The sequence below is a fragment of the Rhinolophus ferrumequinum genome, chromosome 8, assembly GCF_004115265.2.
Source record: "Rhinolophus ferrumequinum isolate MPI-CBG mRhiFer1 chromosome 8, mRhiFer1_v1.p, whole genome shotgun sequence".
NCBI lineage: Eukaryota > Metazoa > Chordata > Mammalia > Chiroptera > Rhinolophidae > Rhinolophus > Rhinolophus ferrumequinum.
Window position 1 is genome coordinate 87037764 of NC_046291.1, and position 25592 is coordinate 87063355.

General features: G+C 34.9%; 1 protein-coding gene across 1 annotated transcript in view; it reads left to right on the forward strand.

Moving 5' to 3' along the window:
- The window catches only part of DPP10 (dipeptidyl peptidase like 10), a 614062-nt gene that overhangs the window by 138598 nt on the left and 449872 nt on the right, over window positions 1-25592 (forward strand). The window contains exon 2 of the mRNA XM_033112250.1: window positions 13367-13481. Coding sequence (XP_032968141.1) covers window positions 13367-13481 — 115 coding nt within the window. The remainder of the gene's footprint in view (window positions 1-13366; window positions 13482-25592) is intronic.

A 25592-nucleotide genomic window follows, 5' to 3' on the forward strand; every position in this document is an offset into this window, starting at 1 on the left:
TAGACTATTTATTTATTTATTTTTGGTGTTGAGTTGTAGGAATTGTAAATTTTGGATATTAACCTCTTACCACATGTGTCACTAGTAATATCTTCTCCCATTCAGTGGGCTGTCTTTTCATTTTGTTGGTGGCTTCATTAGTTGTGTGCAAAAACTTTTTAGTTTGATGTAGTCCCATTTGTTTTTTTTTTTTCCTTTCCCTAAGAGATATATCAGGAAAAAAAAATACTACTAAGAGCAATGTCAGAGAGTTTCCTGCCTGTGTTTTCATATAGGACTTTTATGGTTTCAAGTCTTTTATTAAGGTCTTTAATCCATTTTGAGTTTATTTTTGTGTCTGATGTGGTATCATCCATTTCCTCCACTCTTTTGCATGTTCAGTCCGTTTTCCCAACACCATTTATTGAACAGACTGTCTTTACCCCACTATATTCTAGCCTTCCTTGTCATAGATGTGATGACCATATAAGTGTAGATTTATTTCTGGGCTCTCTATTCTGTTTCAGTGATTTGTATGTCCGTTTTTATGCCAGTATCACGCTATTTTGATTACTATGGCCTCGTCGTATAATTTGATGTCAGGTAGTGTGATACTTCCAACTTTGTTCTTCTTTCTCAAGATTTCTGTGGCTATGCAGAATCCTTTGTGGTTCCATGTAAATTTTAAGATTATTTGTTCTTGTTCTGTGAAAAATGCTGTTGGTGTTTTGATAGGCATTCAACTGAATTTATAGATTGCTTTGGGTGGAATGGACATTTTAGCAATGTTAATTCTTCTTATCCATGAGCTCGGTATTATGCTTCCATTTATTTGTATTTTCTATTTCACTATCATAGTTTTCCAAGTACAGGTCTTTAAACTCCTGGTTAAATGTATTATTTTGGTGCAATTGTAAATGGGATTGCTTTCTTAATTTGTCTTTCTGATTGTTTATTATTCGTATGTAAAAATGCAACCAATTTCTGAACATTAATTTTGTATTCTGCTACTTTAGTGAATTCATTTATCAATTATAGTAGTTTTTGGGTGGAATCTTTAGGGTTCTCTCTATACTCGTCTATTATCATGTCATCCTCAAATGGCAGTTTTACTTCTTCCTTTCCAATTTTGATGCCTTTTATTCCTTTTATCGTCTTATTGCTGTGGCTAGGATTTATAATACTATGGTGAATAAACGTGGTGAAAGTGGGCATCCTTGTCTTGTTCCTGATCCTAGGAAGAATGCTTTTAGCTTTTCTCCAGAGTATGATGTTGAGGTATATTCTCTCTATTCCCACTTTGCTGAGAGTTTTTATTGTAAATGGATGCTGGATTTGGTAAAACACTTTTTCTATATCTATTGATACGATCATATGATTTTTATGTTTCATTTTGTTTACCTGGTGTATCATGTGTTAATTGATTTTGGTTATTGAACCAATCTTGTATCCCAGGAGTAAATCCCACTTGATCAAGGTGTATAATATTTTTTTTGTATTGCTGAATTTAGTTTGCTAATATTTTGTTGACATTTTTATATTTGTTCAACGTGGATATTGGCCTACAATTTTCTTCTTTTCTAGTGTATTTAGTTTTGGAATCAGGATAATGCTGGCACCATGAAATAAGCTCAGGAGACTACCCTCCTCTTGAATTTTTTGTAATAGTTTGAGAAGAATAGGTGTTGATTCTTCCTTGAATGTTTGATAAAATTCACCTGTAAAGCCATCTAGTCCAGGACTTTTGTTTGTTGAGAGTTTTTTGTTTACTGATTCAATTTCATTAATGGTAATCTGTTCAGATTTTCTGTTTCATCTTGACTCAGTCTTAGAAGATTTTATGTTTCTAGGAACTTGTCCACTTTTCCAGATCGTCCAATTTCTTGGCATAAAATGTTCTTTGTGTTTTCTCATAATCTTTGTATTTATTTGGGTCAGTTATCACTTCTCTTCATTTTTTATGTTATTTATTTGCATCCTCTCTTGTGTTATACTTTGTTGGACTGATTCCTTTATCATTATGTAATCTCTCTCTTTATCTCTTATTATATAGCCTTTGTTCAAAGTCCATGTTGTGTGATATAAGTATTGCTAACCCAGTTTTATTGTTTGTTTGTTTTCATTCACACAGAATGTCTTTTTCCATTCCTTTCAGGTTGTGTGTGTTTTTATCTGAAGGGAGTACGGTATGTTGTTGACAGCACATGTAAGGGTTTTGTTTTCTTATCCCTTCATCTACCTTATGTCTTTTGATTGGAGCATTGAATACACTTAAATTTAAAGTGATTATTGATAGATACATAATTATTACTATTTTGTTATTCATATCTGTGCTCCTTCCCCCTCCCTTGTTCTCCTTAAATAAATCCCTTTAACATTTCTTGTAATACTAGTTTGGTGGTGATGAACTTCTTTAGCATTTACTGGTCTGAAAAGCTCTTTATCTCTCTTTTATTATTTTAATGACAGCCTTGCTGTGTAGAGTAGTCATGGTTGTAGGCCCTTACTTTTTATCACTTTGAACATTTTATGCCAATCCTTTCTTGCAAAGTTTCTGCTGAGAAATCAGCTGACAATCTTATGGGAACTTCCTTGTAAGTAACTAGTTGTTTTTAGAATTCTCTCTTTGTTTTTAACCTTTACCATTTTAATTATGATGTGTCTTAGTATGAACTTCTTGGGGTTCATCTTGTTTGGGACTCTGCACTTTCTGGAATTGTGTTTCTGTTTTCTTTGCCAGGTTAAGAAAGTTTTCAGTCATTATTTCTTCAAATAGGTTCTCAGTTTCGTGCTTGCTTTCTTCTCCTTCTGGTACCCCTATGATGTGAATGTTATGTATGATGTTGTCCCAGAGGTCTCTTAAACTATCCTAATTTAAAAATATATATATTACTATTATTATTGTTATTTTCACTATTCCAATTGAGTGTTTTGTGCTACTTTGTTTTCCATATCGCTGATTCAGTTCTCTGCTTCATCTAATCATCTGTTGATTCCTTCTAGTGCATTCTGAATTTCAGTTTTTGTATTCTTCATTTCTGACTGGTTGTTTTTTATGATTTTTATTTTTATTTATTTACTTATTTTTATTTATTTATTTTTAATTTTTGGGGTAACAATGATTAGTAAAATTACATAGGTTTCGAGTGTACAATTCTGCAATACATCATCTATATATAACATTGTATGTTCACCACCCAGAGTCAGTTCTCCTTCCATCACCTCATACTTGATCTTGTCTACCCTCATCTACCATCCCAGTCCCCCCTTATCCTAGTAACCACTAAACTCCTGTCTATGTTTTTGTTTCTTTGTTTGTTTGTCTTGTTCCTTTGTTGCTCAATTTATTTATTTATTTATTTATTTATTTATTTATTTATTTAAGCTTGCTATCTCTTTGAAGTTCTCACTAAGTTCCTTGAGTATTCTTATAACCGTTGTTTTTAACTCCGTGTCTGGTAGGTTGGTTGCCTTTATTTCATTTAATTCTTTTTCTGGCGTTTTCCTCTTCTTTCATTTGGGACATATTTCTTGGTGCCTTCATTTGGTGTCTACATCTCTTTGTGTGTTCTTATCTATTAGGTAGATGTGCTACGTCTCTCAGTTGTGGCTGGTCAGACTTATGTAGTAGGTTCCCTGTGGGGCCCAGTGGTACAGTCTCCCTGCTTACCTGTGCCAGGTGCTCCAGAAGTGTCCTTTGTATGGTTGTGTTTGTTCTCCTGTTTAAGCTGAGCATTGATTGCTGTTGGCACCTTGGTGGGTGGGATTCATCCTCTGGCTGACTGGCTGTGTTAGGCCATGTCTATACCTTACAGGCTGCTGTGCAGGGGGCTTACCCTGAGAAGTGGGGTTTGCCCCAGTGGAGTCTTTCACCTCTTGAGGCCTCCTTTGGGTGTAGTGCTTGTCGAGGGGCTAATTGAGTGGTGCTCTGTTGTGATCTGAAGCCAATCTCTGGGTATGTTGGTTTTGGGCCTTTTAGGAGTGGCTGTGGTACAGGCCCAGGTCTGCCTGTGACCTGCCTGAGGCTACCTAGTCAGAGCTACAAAGTGATGGGTGGTTGGTGGCTGCCTCTGCTGGATCTGGAGGCATGTGGGAGAGACCACAATGTTAATAAAGAATGGAACCAGTACCGGGCCTGAGTTAACCCTGCAAAAATCCCAGGGCATTCTGAGGTCTGCTACTTCCTGCCAGCTGCCTATAAGGCTCAGCTGCTGAAAGAGCCTTAGTCTGTATGTGACTTGGATGAGGCAGGGTCTTAGGAAGTGTTCAGGGTAGGGTGAGTGACATTCATCAAGTTAATTTAGATTCTGTTTTGGTTCCAGTGCTAAGCCTGGAGCTACTCAGCAAAAAGCTCAAGTACACTGAGGCCAGCTGCCACCCGCCTGAGGCCTGCTGACCACTGAGACTTGTCTAAGAATGACTGCAGTGTGGGCTGGGCTTTCTTCTGGCTACCAAAGTGCCTCTGGTGTTGTGCAAGTTGAGGCCACCTGTTTACTGGTGGAAGAGCCCGCTGGGGTGTGCTATGCAAAGCTGGCTGCTGGTTATGGAAAATGCCTCTGGCATTTCTCGAATTAGGTGCAGCGGACTCCAAGGGAATCACCAGGGTGGAACTTGTGGAGTTCAACAGGCCAATGCAGATATAGATTTGGCCATGTGGGGAAGGGCTCAACACAGGAAACATGGTGCCCACCTGTAGGCTACATGGGAAGAAGGTTCTACACAGGAAAAATGGCAAGTCTCCCTCCAGTCCTCACCCTGAAACTACATAACTTATTCTCTCCTTGTATGTTTCTGGTGCCTCCAGTTACTGTTCCTTTGTCAGAGATCAGCGTGAATGCTTGCTGGCCAGTGAGTCTGTGTTGTGGCCCTTTCAGAGGACATCTGGCTTTCCCACAGCCGTGTCTCACCTGGCCAGTTGGAATCCCTACTGTTTTCACAGCCAGATATTGTGGGGACTCCTCTTCTGGGTACCAGTACTCTGGGCTGGGGAGCCCAATGTGGGGTGTTGGTCCCTTGCTTATCTGGGGTGGGGGACCTCCTTAGCTTTGATAATCTTCCTGATTCTCCACTGCCATACACAGGTGTGGGCCAGCCCATTTGGTGTCTCCATCCCACTTACCAATGTCAAAGTGCTCCTTTATATCCTTAGTTATAGAACTTTGTTCAGCTAGGCTTCAGATGGTTCTCCAGGTTGATTGTTGTGTTATTTAGTGTAATTTTAATGGGTCATAGGAGCAGGCAAGCACATCATTTATCTACTCCACCATCCTGCCCCCCTCTATATTCACTTTTGTTCATTTTTCCTTTCGCTCCTCAAACTTAATAATTTCAAATGACTTGTCTTCAAGTTCATGGACTTTTATTTTTTCTTCACTGTTTGAGTCTGTTGAATCCCTCTAGTGATTTTTCCATTACAGTTATTGTATATTTTTAGCATCCGCATTTCTGTGATTAAAAAAAAAAAAATGTCTAAATCATTGTCAATACTCGTATTCAATTTATATGTCATTTCCCCGATTTCCTTTATTTCTTTGTCCATGTTTTCCTATATCACTTAGAGCATTTTTCAGATAGTTGTTTTAAATTCCCTCTATGGTAAGTGTGAAGGGTTTGCTATTGTACTGTGAGTTTCTAGATATTAATATTGTTCCTTTGAGTGGACCATGTTTCCTGATTCTTTGCATTCGTTGTGATCTTTTGTTAAAGTTTGGGGGCATTTGAAAAATAGCCACCTCTTCCAGTCTTTAGAGACTGGCTCTGTGTGGATAAAGATTTCACTAGTCAGTCCAGCATGAAGGCTTAGATACTCTCAGGTCTTTTGGCAGCATTTATCCTCCCTGGGCCTGTGTGTGCAATTTTCCCACTCCTCAATTCCCCTGTACACATGATGTTTTAAAATGTCTTTATTTCCCTAAAAAATTTTACCCCTGTTTTCTCTTGAAGGGTTAGGTATTCTACTGTTCCTCTGCCTGTATAATTATACTCTAAGATTCTGCATGTCTGCAGTTCCCTTGCAGTTTTCAGCATCATGGAAACTGCCACTGTTTTATGGCTTCCAATCTTAGATCTAGAGTATGCTGCAATTTCTGTCTGACCTCAAGTCAGGCAAGACAGAAACCCTCAGGTAGTCAACAGATAGGCCAGATATGCAAAGAACTTCCACTCATTTCCTTTCATCTGAGGGAAGCAACTGAGGATTAGGCCACTTCCTCCTGATGCTGCTTCGTGTGCCAGGGAGGGGGTTGGACATTGAACAATTCCTTAAAACTTCTTACATTTTGGAGTGTGACTTTTTCTTGATTAGACGTTTGCTTGGCTGCTGCAGATCATTAACTGGTTTGCAGAACTTCCCAAAATAACTATTTTAATCAGTTTATTGTTGCACACTTGATATTTCTGTGGGGGAATAACGGCTTGGAGGTTTCTAGTCTGCCATCTTGCTGATCTTGGATCTATTTGTTTGTTTTCTTTAATTGCTTTCTTATTGTTTCAGTTGTGGTTTTGAACACTAAACAGGTTCAGAGTGGCAGATGTTTAGCTAAATCTCTAAATCAAGGTACTAGAAATGTAAAACTATTACTGCATAATAGATTGATGATAGCTGTCATCTTTGTTTTGTTTCTGATTTAATGGTGATCCATCCAGGAGTGTGTCACAAGCAATCATAATGTCAAATTACAATTGAGATAATTACTAGTTCATTTATGAACAAATCAGTGATGAACAAATAAAACTAAATCAGAATTTAAAACAGAAAAACAAACACCAATAAAAGACTCTTCCTTTGCATTTTTTAACAAGCTCCTAGGTGATGTTGTTGTCTATAGCTCATGCTACTATTAGCACTGATTCAACACTACCTTGTGTCCATTGACAGCACAAAACTATAACAGATATTATGTTGAAAAATGTATAAATTGTGATCATTTACCAAAATATACACTTTGTTTAGCAGAGAGTCCTCTAATTAGAGAAGCATAACAAATGAAGAAATTGTGAGCATCCATGAATAAAATGAACAATTTTAAGAAGAGTAAGTGTTATAAGTATTAAAATACAAATTAAATATGAGAAACAATCTCTATAATTATATTTTCTTTATTGATATTCTTAATTGGTACGTTGCAGGGAAGTATGACTGTATCTCTTCAAGGTTGATATTATTTCATAATATTTAATTGTTATTTATATTGAGCTCCTGCATTTAATTCATTAAAATTTTATTTAGTATATATTCATTTACTTATTTTAATTAAGTTTAATTTTTTTATGTGCTATCTTTTTCAGGCAGACTTTTCAGACAATGTGAACTTAATTAAAATTTTGAATTTTTTTCTTCTTTCAATATACTCTCAAATAGTATAAATGGTACAGGAATTATTTGTTTCTTTGATGCAAAATCTGTGGCCCTGTACCTTGGGGAGTTTCTTAAAAATTATCTTAATCGCTTTCATGTTTATTGGTCTATTTCACATTCTAAATTTTGTCAGTTATTTTTGCTGGAAAAAAAAATGTGCCCTTTGTTGAACTTTCTAAATACTTAAGTGTGTATTTTAACACTTTCCACTTACTAAAAAAAGAAATGATGTTTTCTGATTCCTTTTTTTATTCCTGATTTTTGTATGTTATGTAATCCCACTACATCCAGCACATCATTTTTTAGGAAATGCTGATTATATATTCAAAGAACAAATTGTATTTCAACAAAGAAATTTATAACTTCATCCCTCATTTTCCATACACAAATTTTGTGATTTCCTATTTTATGTCTCCTTCTTTAACTTTTTATTATATTGATAGTTAGAATTGGCCTACTGTTGAATCTCAAGTTTTTCATGCCTGAGGTGGCTAAACATTTCTTAAGAATGATGTAAAAGCTTTGTTCATCAATTTAGAGTTTTTTCCACGTGTCTTTAAAAGTCTTAATTCTATATTTTAATATCATGAAACAATATAGAACATTTAAAAGTATTTTAACTTACTCTAAGATATTTTCCAATTATTCAGTATAAATGCCTTTGGACTATTTCTGACTTATTCACAGTTGAAATTATTCACTGTTTTGAATGTGTACACAAGCATAAAATAAAATCATTTAAATAAAAAAGAAAATCAAACTTTTGAGTTATTTAACAGAAACTATTTTTTTTTTAATTTGAGGAACTTATTAACTTTATTTCAAAAAACATTAATAGTCTGTTTTTGTGAAGACTTAAGCACATCGGAAGGGTTCTAAAGTAGTAAAAGTTAGGGAGAGGATAAGAAAAATTTCATAAGAAAAATGAAGAGGAGTTTTTGAATGATGGATGTGGATGTTTGGAGAACTTTACTGAGAATCAACGTATTAAATACTAATACTCTAAGCCTGAAAATCTAAGTTTAACTTTTCAAATAGCTATAAAGGTATTTTAAAGAACCTTTGCTGTGGTTATAAGAAAGTAAACATGTAGTTGAAGAAAACTTATTTTTAATAAAATACACCCACATCCAATGTTCAGACACAATTTCAACATCATAGTGATTTTGTCCCTTGTATCTTCCTCTGAACATTATCACTTTTTGAGATGATTTTAATATGGAGGAATCATATTTCCTCTCATAATGCATATGGCAGATAAATATAGTTTTCCAAGGGGAAGTACACGTGGAATACTATGAAAAACTGTTGGTATCCTATACTTCTCTTTTTAAGAAAATTATGTCTGCTGGTTAGGCTTTTGTCCTTATTTTGCCAAATGAAATTATATATAAACTTTGTATATTTTCTGCTTATGATTTCCAACATTTGGTCCTTTGCACTTGAACAAATTAAAAATGCATTTGGATTTAGGTAAACTATGTGAGTTGTGGACATCTTTGTCTTATATACTGTTCACTGAAGGGTGGTAATTTGATTGGCAAAAATACACATAAATAGCTGGGTTACAGATCCAGTTTAATTTGGTCTGTAGCACCAACATGTGTCCCGACAATTGCAGCACTGAATATCATCTGGAATTCGACACAGTGTTTTAACTGTTGCGTCCGTTCACTGGAGGACTGACTTACAAAACCAGCTCTACATGTGGAGCATTAGATATTTGTGCTTGTATCTCTGGACATCTTGTGGAAATATAATATGTCAATGCTGGCTGTGTTCTGTCTCCAGAGCATACTTAGATGAACATGTTGCAAGCTCTTGCATGTTTCATTTCTCAGTCTGGGGCAAAGCAACATATCTTTTCTGTGTGGTTGATTGTTTTCATGTGTTGACTTGTAGAAAATCACTGAAAAGCAAAGCCAATTAGGACCCCCTTCCACAGTAATAAAAACTAGTGTGTAGAAGATTGTTGAAGACGAAGAAGTTAACTTCAATAATGGCAACTGTGTTTTGGAATGCAAGCATCAGATAACTGAGGCTAAAATAATTGCTGTCAAATTAATCTTTAGCAAGTAGCTACATTTAAAAAGTTTACTATTAAGTGTATTTAGCTAATGGCAGTGTATCTCTATACCCTTTCAGGTCTTTATTTATATTACTTAATTAATTGGGCTATCATTTTTTAGCACCTATTAAAAGAACCAGAGATTGTTACGCCAAGGAATCAAAAGTTGTCTAAGATGTGACTCTTAATTTAAGGAGATAACAAATTCACCAGAGATGATGGCTCTTTATACTGGCTTTAAGCATTACCATCACTACCACCACCATTATTGTCATGATTGTCATGACCGTAACTGCTATAACTCAATCATTCACTCATTCATTCATTTTGTATTATCTATCATGTACCTAGTATGTGCCAAGCACTGTTCCAAATAGAACAGAGCAGAGAACAAGATGAACTAGGTTACTTACATTACAAAGCTTCTCTTTTAGAGAGCTGAGGCAGATAAAATGAATATTTAAATAGCTTAATATATATTTTTACAGATATATCATTAAACGTGAAGTGACCTAATATACCCCAAAATGATAACTCTCTAAAGAAAATTTAAGCTGAATGAGGGGATAGAAGGAGACATGGAATGTTATTTTAGAGAAGATGCTTAGGTGAGGCTTTCCGAGGAAGGAGCATTTGAGATGAGACTTGAATGCGGAGAAAGAGTTATCTGTGCATGTGTATGGAGGAAGAACCTCCCAAGCAGTTCACTTAGTATGTACTTTTTTATTGTACATTTAAGGAAGAGTTTGTTTAAATAATTTGTTTGAATCCTCGCAAGATTTTAAAAAATAATTATCGTTACGAGTATAGTTACAATTCACATTTTAAAAAAAATCTGCGTTTTGGAAAAATTACAAGCATGTTTGCAATCTCATCACTATTAAGTAGAGTTGGTTTCAAACCTATTGGTACACTGTATTTTAGGCATTTTTTTATTCAGAGGAAGGAAAATCATATCTGGGTTACACAATTAGGGGAAATTCCCAAAAGAGGAACGTTTGAGCAGGATGGTGAATGGTTGACTGCGTCTGTTAATTGGATGCACATGAAAGGGGTTAGATGGAGGAGAATTAGGTGATGGGATGTACAGTGGATGGAAAGGGAGAATTATAGTAAGAGTTCATTAAATCTGCAGTTTCTAAAAGGCTCTTGTGGATGCTAGATGCTTTGGGCATTGATGAGTCAATTCAGAGGAACTATGCATTCTCATGTGCATTCTTTAAGAACAACAACAAAACTTTTTATTCAAACATGTTTATCATTTTAAAATTGGTGAGTTTTCCCAATTTGCTGGGGGAATTTAAGTTTATTTGAAAGCATTACGGAATCCAGGATAGCTTTTATATAACTGAATTATCTCAAAGAAAAGGTACCAGTATTATGTAGGAATACAAATCATTCCTTGATTCATTGCTTTATTGATTTATTTTGTATTTGTCCTAAAAGTACTTACTTTAAGGAGAGCATATTATAGTGGTTAAGAGTGTGTTTTCTGAATCCAGTCTTTATGGAGTGGGCCCTGAGATCTCCTAACTTCTTCTTCTTCTTCTTCTTTCTTCTCTTTCTTCTTCCTTTCTTCTTCTTCTTCTTCTTCTTCTTCTTCTTCTTTCTTCTTCTTTCTTTCTTCTTCTTCTTCTTCTTCTTTTCTTCTTCTTTCTCTTCTTCCTTTCTTCTTCTTCTTTCTTCTTCTTTCTTTCCTTCTTTTCTTTCCTTCTTCTTCTTCTTCTTCTTCCTCTTCCTCTTCTTCTTCCTCTTTCCTCTTTCCTCCTCCTCTTCTTCTTTCCCTCCGCTTTTCCTTCTTTCTTCTTCTTTTTCTTCTTTCTTTTTATTGTCCTAACTTATTAATAGTAAGTGGATTTACTTTTAATCTCTCTAAATCCCATTTTTCTCATCTGTGAATCTGTCAAAATAATAGCACTCTTACCTGATTTTATGAGAATTATGTGAGATTAAGGACATAAAATACTCAGTGTAATACCAAATGCACAGTAAGATATCTAAGCTATTATTTCTGTGTTAGACAGTACCTACTAGACCTCACGTGGTGGTTACATCATATTCCAAAAGTGAAAAACACAATCTGAAGTATTTTTCTAAGAATTTGCCTTATGTTCGAGTAACAGTGAATCAAGATCAGAATCAGTTTATTTAAATTTATATGTTACACTTGATTCTTTTACTAGATTAAGAAGTCAGCTACAATTTCTTAATTTTATTCTTTTTTTCCTTTTTCTTACACTGTGAAGTGAAAATACTTGGCTCACCTTCCTTGGACTTAATAGATATGAAAGCGATCAGGATTCATGGCCCAGACACCAACTTCCTATTGTTTCTTTCTTGAGATGAGTGTTTCACAACTTTCTGCCTGTTGGGCCATGGTAGGCTTTGACTTACAGCACTGATCTTTCTAACCTGTCTCTCTGACTTCTGAGTAGTCTTGAAGTCGAGCCTTAATGTGGAGAATAACTGACCATCACACCACCTAGATTCTGATGAAGAAACTCACCTAGAAACCTGTAGTAAGATTGCGTTTCAGCAAATGGTTATGGTCTTAAGAAAACTATTGCTAATTGTGTTTACTCTAATGCTGATGATTTGGGGACCTTCTGTCTTGATTTATGTGGAAAATATGAATAGAAACTCTAACCAAAATGCAAGAGGAATGCAAGTGTTGGATAACAAGCATTAAGCATGACAAAGAAGTGTGGAGCAAGTCATTTAAAAAAGAGTGGAATTGTCTTCTGCTGAATTTGTTGCATCAGTGTGAAAGACAGAGTTAACGTGGTTGATCAAGATGGGGTAAAACAAACAAGAACAAAATACCCCCTGTGCATGGTGTCCTTTTGCATTTATTTAAGGCCTAGTTCAAATCCAAAGTGTTTATGGCAGAATTGAATACCAATTTCACTATATGAAAACTGGCTTCAATGCTTTAATCTGTGAGTCACAGGAACACATTTATAGTTTATTAAATGTTTGCTATACTGTTTGTCTTTGTTTAAAGCAGGGCTTCTTGGGTGATTTATGTACACATAGTGAAATTCATATTTTGTTTTATTTGTCCCCAAAGCACTTAAATATTTCTGAATAAAGAAGGTTCTACTGGGGAAGGAGGCAAAGAGTTAGGGGATGAGGCAGGAAGAAACAAGAGACTCAGTGTTTTATATACTTTATTGCAAAGAAAATCTGGCATTCATTTCAAACCAGTGTGGTCTGTGCTGTGCTTTCATGAATTATGCTCGCATGTTTCTAGTCAACAGAGTTGAACACAGATCATCTGCAAATGAAAAGCTTTACTCGATGCATTGTGGGAAATGCTCAAGTTTTTCTTTCCCATCAATCTTACCTCCTTGACAATATCATGCATGCTGCCTAGGGAGAGGATGCCATTAACTATTGATATAGAAGCACTCATTTCATTTAGTTACTACACCCTGTTGATTTGGGAGAACTGTTTAAAAAGGACCTGTTGTGTTGACAACTGTGCACTGCTCTGCAGTGAACAGCATTTTGAATGATTTTCCCATTTCTAATCTGCCTCCATCCACCCCATCCAGTTAGAAACACAGTCTATAGAGCTTTGGGAATATTTGTATTTAAATCTTTATTGTAAGTTCCATTGTAGCAAGAAAAAATGTAAATGGCACACTTTATTTCCATAATTATTTTGCAGAGTATTTTGGCTATCATCCTACTGTTTATAGTCAGTGCATTTAAAATCATCTACATTTTGAACAGTAGGCATAACGCTCTCTTGGTTTATCTCTTAGAGAAATAAGATTGCCCCCCAAAAGATAGTCATTTATAATATATGCACCTCTGAGTAATTAAATGAGCTACTGAAGAGGAAAGATTCTAATCAGCTTTCAAACTGTGTTGTGCCACACACTGAATCATTTCTTTATGAATACATTTCTCTTGGAGCATGTATAATTATAAAACTTTCTTTTCTATCTCGGTAGGAACTGGGAAGTAACAGCCCTCCACAGAGAAACTGGAAGGGAATTGCTATAGCCCTGCTGGTGATTTTAGTTGTATGCTCACTCATCACTATGTCAGTCATCCTCTTAACCCCAGGTAATCTGTCTTTATTCCTCTCTTATGATGGTATTGTGGATGATAACGTCACCGTCAAATGCCTTAGGAGGGTAGCCATGTATGGTGCCATAGGGTGCATTAGCATTGGTTGGAATAAAAAAAAAATCACCAGACATTTTGGAAAGACACAGTAATTTTGCTCAAATATCATGCGAGATATTTTCGGGAAGCTGAAATGTAAAGTACATACATTGAAAATGCCAAGGAGATCTTTGGTCTCCATGCTACTTAGAGACTTATGTTTGCCAGTTTCATAAATGCAGGGGACATTTGACTTTTAATGTGGGTTGAAGATGAAGGAGTGGAGTCTGAATGTCCCGTATGAAGTTGATAGCCTAACTGTAGTGAAAATTCCAACGGATGATTTGAGGGACAAAGGATTAGCTCAGACAAGAATGAGCTAAGCCTCATAGATTAAATGATCATATAGGCATGGATGCATTTCTGGGATCTCTATTCTGTTCCATTCATCTATGTGTCTGCTTTTATGCCAGAACCATGCTGTTTTGATTACTATAGGCTTGTAGTATGATTTGATGTCAGGTAGCGTGATACCTCCCCACTTTGTTCTTATTTCTCAAGATTGTTGTGGCTAATCTTTTATGGTTCCATATAAATTTTAGGATTGTATGTTCTAGTTCTGTGAAAAATGTCTTTGGTAATTTGATACGGATTGCGTTGAATCTGTATATTGCCTTAGGTAGTATGAACATTTCATCTGTGACAAAGGAAGTAAGAATTTACACTGGGGTAAAGACAGTCTGTTTAATAAATGGTGCTGGGAAAACTGGAGAGACACAGGCAAAAAAATGAAGCTGGACCACATTCTTATGCCATATACAAGAATAAATTCAAAATGGATTAAAGACTTAAATGTAAGATATGAAACCATAAAATTCCTGGAAGAAAATATATGAAATAAATTCGCAGACATTACCCTTAGTAATGTTTTTACTGATATATCCCCACAGCAAGGAAAGCAAAAGAAAAAATGAACATGTGGGATTACATCAAACTAAAAAGCTTTTTTCACAACAAAGGAAACCATGAATAAAACAAAAAGGCACCCTACTGAATGGGAGAAGATATTTGCCAATGAAACATATTATAAGGGGTTAATATCCAAAATTTATTTAAAAAAAAATTTCAACTCAACATCAAAAAAAAAAAAAACAACTCAAATGAAAAATGGGCAGAGGACGTGAACAGACATTTCTCAAAAAAGGACATACAGATAGTCAAAAGACATTAAAAAATGATCAATGTCACTAATCATTAGAGAAATGCAAACAAAAACCACAATGAATTACCAGCTCACCATGGTCAGAATGGCTATCATCAGTAAATCAACGAACAAGTGTTGGTGAGAATGTGGAGGAAAGGGAACCCTGGTGTACTATCGGTGGGATTGCAGATTGGCGCAGCCGCTATGGAAAACAGTATGGAGATACCTCAAAAAATTGAAAATGAAACTGCCTTATGACTCAGCAATTCCACTCCTGGGGATCTATCCAAAGAAATCCAAATGAGAAAGTAATTTGAAAAAAAATGTATATGTATATGCACCCCTATGTTTATTGCAACACTATTTACAATAGCCAAGACATGGAAACAACCTAAATACCCATCAATAGACAATTGGATAAAGAAACTGTGGTACATTTGCACAATGGAGTATTACTCGGTCATAAAAAAGAATGAAATCTTGCCATTTGCAATGACATGGATGGACCTAGAGAATATTATGCTAAATGAAATAAGTCCGACAGAAAAAGACAAATGCCATATGATCTCACTTATATGTGTAATCTAAGGAACAGAATAAATGAACAACTCAGATATAGGAAACAATAGAAATAGACTCAGATATAGGAAAATATAAAACTGATGGTTTTTAGATGGGAGGGGGTGGAAATGGGGGAAAGGTAAAGGGATTAGAAAGTATAAATTAGTAATCACAATATAGCCACAGGATATGAAGTACAGTTTGGAGAATATAATCAATAATGTTGTAAAAATTATGTAGGATGCCAGATGGACACTTGTCTTATTAAGGAGACCACTTCATGGATGGTGTAGATGCCTGACCACTTCACTGTACACCTGAACCTGAAGTTGAATAATACTGAATGTCAACTGCAATTAAATACATATGTGTGTGCATATATATATATATATATATATGCACACACACATACATATATTTTAATGTATATACACACACACACACACACACACGGGAGGTGGAGTACAACATAAGGAATATAGTCAATGGAATTGTAACAGCTATATTCAATGTCAGAGGGGTAATAGATTGTGGGGATTAGCACTTTGTGAGGGGTATAAATGTCTAACTATCACATCTATTACATTGTTTTGTAACCTGAAACTGAAAAAAAAAAAAACAAATGTGGATCTCCTATGGCATCGCTGGATTTCTTGACATGGGCAAGAAATAAACACGTCCTTTAAAACTGAAATAAAAAAGAATGAGCTAAGTCTCTAAATGCCTCTTTCTCCTTTTCCTTTCTTTCCCTGCAATTTTTTTTTTTCCTTCCATTCTAAGGTTCTCCTTAAAGATCCACTTCAAATTTCCCTTTCAGTGATTTTTGGACTATGTTCTTGAGATTAAAATGTTTCACATTAATATATAAATTATCAGTAGGCTGAATTCTTCTTAGTGGAATTATTTCAGAACATGGAAGTTTCACTATTCTTTAGTAGGTGCTAATATGGAAGGCAGAGAAAGGCTGCTCCCTTTTTAAAATTTTCCAAACTGTCTTCTAGCAACAAATAAATTTTGTGTGCTGCTATAAACCACCCAACTAGCATCCTCAAAGACTAAACACCCATAGATGACTTAGAATTAAAAAAAAATAGTCATTTCTGGCATAAGATTGACAACTGTTTTTGAATGTGTTTCTGTTCTGTTCTGTTATATATATGTTATGTAGTTCCTGCCTGCGGCTTTGTTATTTAAGGAGCTGCTAAAACATGTTGATCTCATTTTCTTATGTAGGAAATATGATTAACAATAGCTCTCTTTCTGAGTCCTTTAGTCAACTAATTATGATGAGTAACTATACAGGTGGCGATATCAATTGTTCCAATGTGGTACTTTTCATCTTTGTAGAAATATAGGCTTTGAAACGTATAAATTCTCAAAAATATAGTTTGTAGTTGCTATTTAACATGTGAAGAGATTGAGAAAGAAATTAAGGAGGTCAGGAGGCAGGAAAAAGAAAGAAAAATAACTTTAAAAAGGAAAGAAAAAACTTGCCTGGTAAGAGCTGGTTGTTTTACCCAGTATGCTCTTTGGGAGCCCTCTCTTAACTGCCGTATTTATCCACCTGTGCGACAGTGTAATTGAGCGATGTGATGGCTCTAAGTTGCTGCAGAATGCCACACATTTTTGTTCTGGAAGATCAGTTTATGTTCACCTAGTGCTTCACTTACATGTAAGAATTTTAGCCTAATTTTTTTAAAAAAATGAATGATTCAGTTTTACTGTTTTCTATTGTTGTCTCACCCAGACGGAGGACATTGGTGGTATAATGCCTGTGTGTTTCTCTTAGTGCTTTCTCCCATCCCAATTCTAGTATCTTTTCCTGGTGATTTACTTTCTCAAATTTTCTTTTATTCTCTGAGGCCATATTGACACTTTGGGGGTCCTAGAGAGTTTGGTATAACAAACTCTAGAGTTGGGGATTCACTAAATTAAATTTCCTCGACTCAACCATTTCCCAGTTGCCCCAAAATAAAAACACGGTATAGTTGATCTCATTATGTCATGCACTTATTCACTTATTAAAGCAAGGGCTTTTGGCAAGACACACACCTTGGTTTGAGCTTTAGCTCTAAAAGTTACTACTAGTCTAGGGAATTTGGCTAGTTATTTAACATTGTTTCTTACTTCACTGGTCTATATTATGGGTACAACAATAGTGCCAACTTTACAGTGTTATTATAAGGGATAAATGTGATAATATACTTCAAGTGTTTAGTATGGCGTCTAGCACTGCTGCTGCTGTTCCTCTTATATGGCTCTTATTCAGTACTTTCTGAGCACTAGACACAATGCCAAGCACTGTATTGCATGAGGGAGAATTCCAAGAAAAAGTATAAAGTCTGTCAGGAATAGAGATCTTCTGTAATTTCAACGTTAAGTGATGACAGGTGGAATCTGGAGTCAGTCTTTCAGTGGTCTGTTTGTTCATTCATTCATTCCTTCATCAATCGATCAATATGGAGTTCTTATAACATTGTAGATGCTATACGTAGTAGTGGGCTGATTTAAGTCTATTACATCCAGTCCCCTTCCTTCTCAACCACACAAGTACAGAACAACCCAACATCCCCAAACCAAAGACTTAATCATATAAATGGAAGTGGCTATTATTATTTAGATTTAGAGTTTACTTAGTGCATCTCATATACCACATGTTCAAATGTCTTTGGCTTTTATTGTTAATTTTGGCAGGGATATTATGCTGGAGTGGAAAAGGTATTGCTATAAGAAGCAGACAAAAGTGTTTTCTACACTCGCTGTAATCTCAGTGCCAAAGAGGGCCTGGGAGATTATAAAATTGAAGAGTGGGTGGGTGTCGTGACAGTGGTTAGGAATTTGTTTGAGTTACGAACAAGCAAATACTAGCCTAGTTACATGATCTTTATGAATGGCTCAAACTAAACATGTCAGAGTGAAATATAAGGCCAGACACCTAACAGTTTGTGGCTGAAAACCTGAATCATAAACCTGGAATCACTCTTAGAAATTATCTAGTCTTTCCTCCCTCATGAGACAGGGAAAAGCCTGAGTTTGTTTGACCTCTGTTTCTGGGGACTAGAATCCATTAAGACCATTAGTGTAGACTTTTGATTTAGCATGTGTACCTGTGCTTGTCTGTGGTCAGAAACTAATGGTCTAATTACACCAACCCTTCTTCTTACTCACAGGCTGGAGATACCTCAGCTATGCTAGAATAGATCCACAAGGAAAACCTCCAACTGGAAAGATAACAGACAAAACTCCCCCTTCTCATCTTGCCTTTGTCCACCAATAGTTTCCAAGGCCCAGCTTTCTAGGCAAAACCAGACAGGCAGGTGGGAACTTTCAACCAAAAAGGGGAATCCATGTTAGCAAAGGGAACTTCTGGTTCTGGAATTATTCAGCAAGGGATGGATTTGGTGGCTCAACAAGATACTGGACCTTAAGGCAAAGGGCTGATTCTAGAACAATCCTTCCAATAAGGATGGGGGTCAGCAATTCTTATGCATTATGAAGTTATATAACCTTGGACACATCAGTTACCTCATTTGATTTCAAGTGTTTTGTTGAAGAAGAGGGCATCTTTGGTTTGCTAGTCTGGGAAGTGATCTTTTAAAGTGTATTGAAACTCTAGTATCAATTATCTAATATAAGAACAAGAACAGCAACAATAATAATGGCTTATTTGATACCAAATATACCAATATTAAATCTGGTGAGCTCTCTCACTAAGCCTCTTCCGTCTTGAAATTATATTTAGTGAGTTTTTTGGGGGGTGGGGTGGAGGGTGGAGGAGAAAGCATACAAGAAGTTATGTAGTCTAAGACATGATTTAGAAACTGTTTTGCTCAAAATAGTATCACATTTTATAGGTAAGCACTAAGGAATACAAGGTTATAACCAGAAAAACACATGTTCCTTGCAATCTTGGTTTGATTGCAAATTTTATTACAGAAGTAATTTGGCACAGGTGTCTTCATTTCCTGCCTTGTGAAGAGAAGTCCTAATTATTTTTGAAGAGTGGGTTAACCATTCAAGTATTTCCTTCATAAGTATATCCGAAAGTAACAAACTATTCACCCCAAATTTTCTAATTTTTTAGATGCATTGATCAAGCTCTCATTTTTTTTGTTTGTATTGAATTTATTTAAAGAAAAAAAGAATACCTGAATTTATTTAAAGAATATGTAACTATAAGATCAATAATTATGCTCTACAATTATATCAGTACACATTCATGCTTAAAATTGTGGAAACTGATCTTATGTAGTTACATAAAGCATTTACTTTGCAGTCTCATATTTATATTTAATATGTAGAAGGGAAACGAACATTGTCAGAAAACATTTCTTGAAGAATACAGTTACCTATTTGGACCAGTTTTGAGAACAGAGGTGTATTTTTTGAGTTACAAAGTATTCAGTAGAGGATATTGATCAAGCTCTTTAATCCAGTTGCCATATTGAAGTAACCACCTGTGGACTATGTATATTCCACCAGTTCTTCATGAACAGTGGCCTGTTGCCCTTTGATTGATGTCTATAATCAGTCAGTGTCAAAACAGGGTCATCGGGTTAATTTACTATCATCGCTGACTAAAGACAAAGTTGTAAAGCATTGAAAGTGTCTTCATCATTCAGTCTAGCTCTTGCTCCTTTAGGCAATTTCTCATATTTTTTAGTATCCTTCAGCATCCTGGGTCTTTACAGGTCTATCAGAATACAAAAGAAGCCAAGCATTCATGCATAAACCATCAACACTCTGCTGGTCTTAGTTAAACAAGAATTTAACAAATTGTCCAGTTCCACTATACAGATGAGTTTTTATTCAACTCATAAAGTATCTCCAATAATAAGAATTTTACACTAGGTTCTGATGTCAAATAGGGGAAGAATTTGCACAGCTTGAGATTGCCACTGTGACGTTGATAGGTAAATCTTTATGTAAGATAAGGATTTGAGCCATGAAGATATGCTCCAATAGTTTATTTATGCCAAGATTTAGAACTAAGGAAGTGTAGGGAACTAGAAAAATATATGCAATCCTATCTAGAAAAAGAAATAAAACAAAAAATAGATGTTAACATTTAAGAACACATGCCTTTTTCTAAGGAAATGCTAACATATATTTTCAAAGAGTGTGCAAAATTATCTTATTTAATGCTTCATACCACACTAATCTAAAGAAAGAGTAGTTTTTAGATTGTACAGCTAGAGTCAGGGAAATTTGGTTGACTTAGGTGTCTGATTTGTGGAAAAAGTATGGCAGATAAAGTGATTCAACTGACCTTGATATCAGACTGACTGGAGTTCATGCCCTCTCCGTGATATATGCCTGCAAATATGACTTTGAAGTAAATAATTCTCTCTCCCCATTGTTTTAGACACCGGGCTTTCACTCAAGGCTTTAAAAAGTTTAACCTATCTCTATTTAAAAAAAAAAAAAAAAAGGTAATTTTCCGGAAAGCATTTGATATAATTAAGTACTTTATTGGACTGCTGGCAACTGATTTGTTATTTTTATACAAAAAACTCAAAACGATTTTATTCTGGTTACTATTATGTTATACCAAAATAATAGCTCCTGGTTATAGTTAGTTAAAATGTCATGTTATATTATGTTACAAGCAATTTCTTGGCCGCTGTAATTTAAAAGGTGTCATTTAAGCATCTGAACCTGTGTTTTAAAATGTCAAAGCAACAATTAAACTGTCCTATTATCCTTTTATGAGGAGAAATAACGTTTTACAGATTAAGAAATTTGTGTTACTCACTTGGAGATATCAACATCAACAAAGAGGCAACTTGTTTATTTTATTTTGTAGAATTAAAAACGGAGGCATGTTGTATGGGTGGGCATAAACTAAATAGTCTCTGCTTGTTTTTCCAAGAATAGCACAGATTGAGTACATTTGAATATGGTGTTACCCAGACATAATCAGGCTGCCAAAGAGAAAACAATGACAGATTACAACAGTTTAACCCAGATAACATGGAATGTTGTTACTTTTCTAATAGACTGATCTCTGATGTTGAATAAAAGGCAGTTTTTTCTGGCATTAAGAAACTAAGCGTAGTTATTTTCTGTCTTTGCTTGATAGTTCCATTTCAATAATTTGTCAGATTTGATTTCCTTACTTATTCTCTCATCTATTCATCTTCTCCGATCAGATAAATAATGGATTTGGGTTACATTATAATGTGTTTAGTTTTAAAAGTCAGAAGAGAATCTGTTTTAATAAGTAACATTCATTTATTAACTGCTTGTTACATGTCGGATGTTGTACTAAGTGCTTTACATGTACTATTTTATTCATCCTCACACCGTGGACATGGAATAGATACTAATAATTTATTCATACTCTACATTACTTGGTTGAGTCTTATAAGTTATTGTAAATTGCTGGTCACACAATTAGAATAGGGAGAAGCTGACTCACTGTCCCAGGCCCTTTTGGCCCAGGCATTTGTCTTAACTTTTGAAATATAGGCTAAGATATATGAGTGCACCCATGGAAAGTATGAGCAAGAAACAGTACAAAAAAAAAAAAAAAAAAAAGGAGAAATGTGTTTCACCTTATTCAGCCTCTTAGTATTTTTAATGATTGAATTGATTCTGTATATTCCTTAAAGGGAATGCACAGCAGAGAAGAAATTAACCTGGGACAGACAAGGGATTAACAGGGAGGAAACGACAGAAGTGGGCAATTGAAAACTATGCCTATACATTCTGTATGAATTTTTATTTTAGCGATCATATTTTTTTGGGAAACCACAAATAGCCATGATAAAAATGAGTGCACATTTTTCCCTAAACCGTATTGCATAAAAAATATTTATATGTCACTGTACAACTTTAATTATTTTGTCATATTTTTGCCTCCTGTTAATATAAATATTTATTTTAGAAATATGATAGCCTCACCTTTAAAAATGGCAAGATAGCCTGTTCCTTGAGGAGCAAAATTTCCTTAAGAGGAGAAGTTACATGCAATTGCCCCACTTCCTGGGAGGGAAAAAAATGTCTTTTAACATACATTTTATTGTCAGAGATTTTAACATCCCATTCTTTGGCTTTGAACTGTAACTTCCACCACCCCATTATGGAGTTTGTTTATAAGGTGTAAGAAGAGACGCTATCTGTAAAAATAAATAAATAAATACATAAAAGGAAAGAAAGAAACATTAAATAATACTTTAAATAATATGCTGTTTTCTGCTTTTGTTCTTGGAAAATTTCAGTGTTTGTTCAGTGTTCTAGTTGTTCTTCCACACTGCTTTCCTTGGTCTAAGATTGTTCAAGGGAGTGTAAAATTAAATTCAGTAAACTCTAGGAAAACTTGAATCTGTGAAACTAGACTTAGGAAATATCCTACTTAAATGGAAGACTGTGCCTTAAATTTGGGCATCACAATTAGGCTTTTGCATGGGATGTAAAAGATCTTTAATCCTAGACTCACAGTTGACCTTGCTTTTTCTGGCACATCACCTGTAATCATATAATATTAGGGGAACAAGGCCAAATGATTTACTTTTTTGTATGGATCACAATTCAACATTCAGGAATTCTAGTTACTCAAATTACCTTACTTTTCCCCACTGCATTCATCATCTTTATTCTCTAAGTCAAAGAATGGTGCTGATAACAATTTTATTGAAATGAAATTCACACATCATAAAATTATTCATTTTAAAATGAAGAATTCAGTGGCATTTAGGACATTCACTCTGTGTGCAACCACAACCTGTATGTAGTTCCAGATCATTTTCATCATCCCAAAAGGAAGCCAATTAAGCAATTACTTCCAGCTCCTCACAATCACCAATCTCTTCTCAGTCTCTACAGATTTACCTATTCTGAATATTTCATATAGATGGGATGAAATGATATGTGACGTTTGAAGTCTGACTTCTTTTACTTAGCATGGTATTTCAGAGGTTCATCAACATTGTCACATTTCAATAATTTTAGTAGTTTTAAGTGTAAAAGTCTTTACATCCTTGGTTAAATTTATTCCTAAGTATTTTATTCTTGTAAATGCTATTGTAAATAGAATTGATTCCTAAGTATGTTTTGTTTGTTTGTTTGTTTGTTTGTTTTTACTACTCATTGCAATGTGTGGAAATACAAATTATTTTTGAGTGTTGAGTGTGTACTTTTAACTTTGCTAAATTCCCTTAGTTGTACCAGGTTATTGTAGATTCTTTGGGCTTTTCTACATAGGGAGGATAATGCCATGTCTGAACAGAGATAGTTTTATTTCTTCATTTCCAATTTGGCTGCCTTGTATTTCGTTTTCTTGCCTAATTATTCTTGCTAGAATTTCCAGTAAAATGTTGAAATGGTGAAAATAGGCATCATTGCCTTGTTCCTGATCACAGAGGAAAGGTTTCAGTCTTTCATAATTGACTGTCATCTTAACTGTGGGTTTTTCATAAATGTCCTTTATCATGTTGAGGACGTTTACTTTTAATCCTGATTTTTGAGTATTTTTATGAAAAAGAAAGAGAGATGGAGTTTATCACATGTATTTTATCATCAGTTGAGATGATTATGTGTTTTTGCTTCTTTTCTCTATTAATATATGGGTATATTGGTTGATTTTCTTTTGTTGAGCTACCCTTACATTCCTGGGGAAAATTGTTCTTGTCAATGATGCATAATCTTTTTGATATGCTGAAAAATTTGATTTACTAATTAAAAAAATATTCTGCCATTCTCTGTTAGTATTTCAATGAGGATTGTTGCATCTATATTCATATGGAAAATTGATAACTTTCCTTTTCTTCTATGCTCTTTGTCCTGATTGGGATCAGGATAATTCTAACCTTATATAATAAATTAGGAAGTATTCCCTTCTCTTCACATTTTTGGGAGAACTTGAGAAGGATTGGTGTTCATTCTTCTATAAATGGTAAAATTCACAAGTGAAAGCATCTGCTCCTGGATTTTTGTTGTTGTGTTTGGGAAGTTTTTCATTACTGATGTAATTTATTTACTTTTGATAAATCTATTCAGATTTTCTATTTCTTTTGGAGTCAGTTTGGTAGTTTGCGTGTTTCTACAAATGTGCCCATTTTATTTCAGTTATCTAATTTGTTTGCATACAGTTGGTCCTAATATTCTCTTATAAATCACTGTATTTCTATAACAGTTTTTGGTAATGCTCTTTGTTTCATATCTGACTGATTGTTTGCATCCTCTTTCGTTTTTAACTTAGCTTAGTAAATGTTTTGCCAATTTGTTGATCTTTCAAAGAACCACTTTTGGTTTTGTTGATTCGCTGTAATGTTTTTCAATTTTCTATTTCGTTTCTCATCACTCAAATCTTTTTTAACGTCTTTTTTGTAGATTTCAGTTTTTTAAAAACTTTTTACATGTAAAGTTAGTTTATTGATTTGAGTTTATTTATTATTTAGATTTTAAGAAAGATTTTTATTAAACATATAACTAACATACAATGTTATATGAGTTTCAGGGGTATACCATAGTTGTTCAATGCTTGTATACCTAAACAAGTGATCACCATGATAAGTCCAACAACTATCTGACACTGTACCAGGCTAACACAATATTATTGACTACATTCCCTATGCTGCATGTTGCTGTTACATCCTCATAACTTATTAGTTTTATACCTGGAAATTTGGACCACTTATTGCCCTTCCTCTTCCCCCTCTCCTTTTTAATTTTTTAGTTACAGTTGACATTCAATATTATTTTATGTTAATTTAAGGTGTACAGTATAGTGGTAAGACATTTACATAATTTAAGAAGACTGCTCTCTTGCTTCTTGTATCCACCTGGCATTACACCATGTCATTGACTATATTCCCTATGCTTTACTTTACGTCCCCATGACTATTTTGTAATTACCAATTTGTACGTCTTAATCCCTTCCCCTTTTTCGTCCAGCACCCCAACCCCCTCCCATTTATCAGCCCAATAAATCTAGTACCCATCTGACACCATACATAGTCATTACAATATAATATTCCTTGTGCTATAAACTATATCCCATGACTACTATGTAACAACCAATTTGTACTTCTTAATCCCTTCCCCTTTTTTCACCCACACTCCCAACCCCCCCCAATCTGGCAACCATCAAAATGTTCTCTATATCTATGAGTTTGTTTCTGATTTGTTTGTTTGTTTGTTTTGTTCTTTAGATTCCACATATATGTGAAATCACATAGCATCTGTCTCACTGTCTGACACTCCACTCAGCACAGTACCCTCCAGGTCCATCCATGCCATCACAGATGGCAAGGACCCATTCCCTTCCCTGGCTGAGCAATATTCCACTATATATACATACT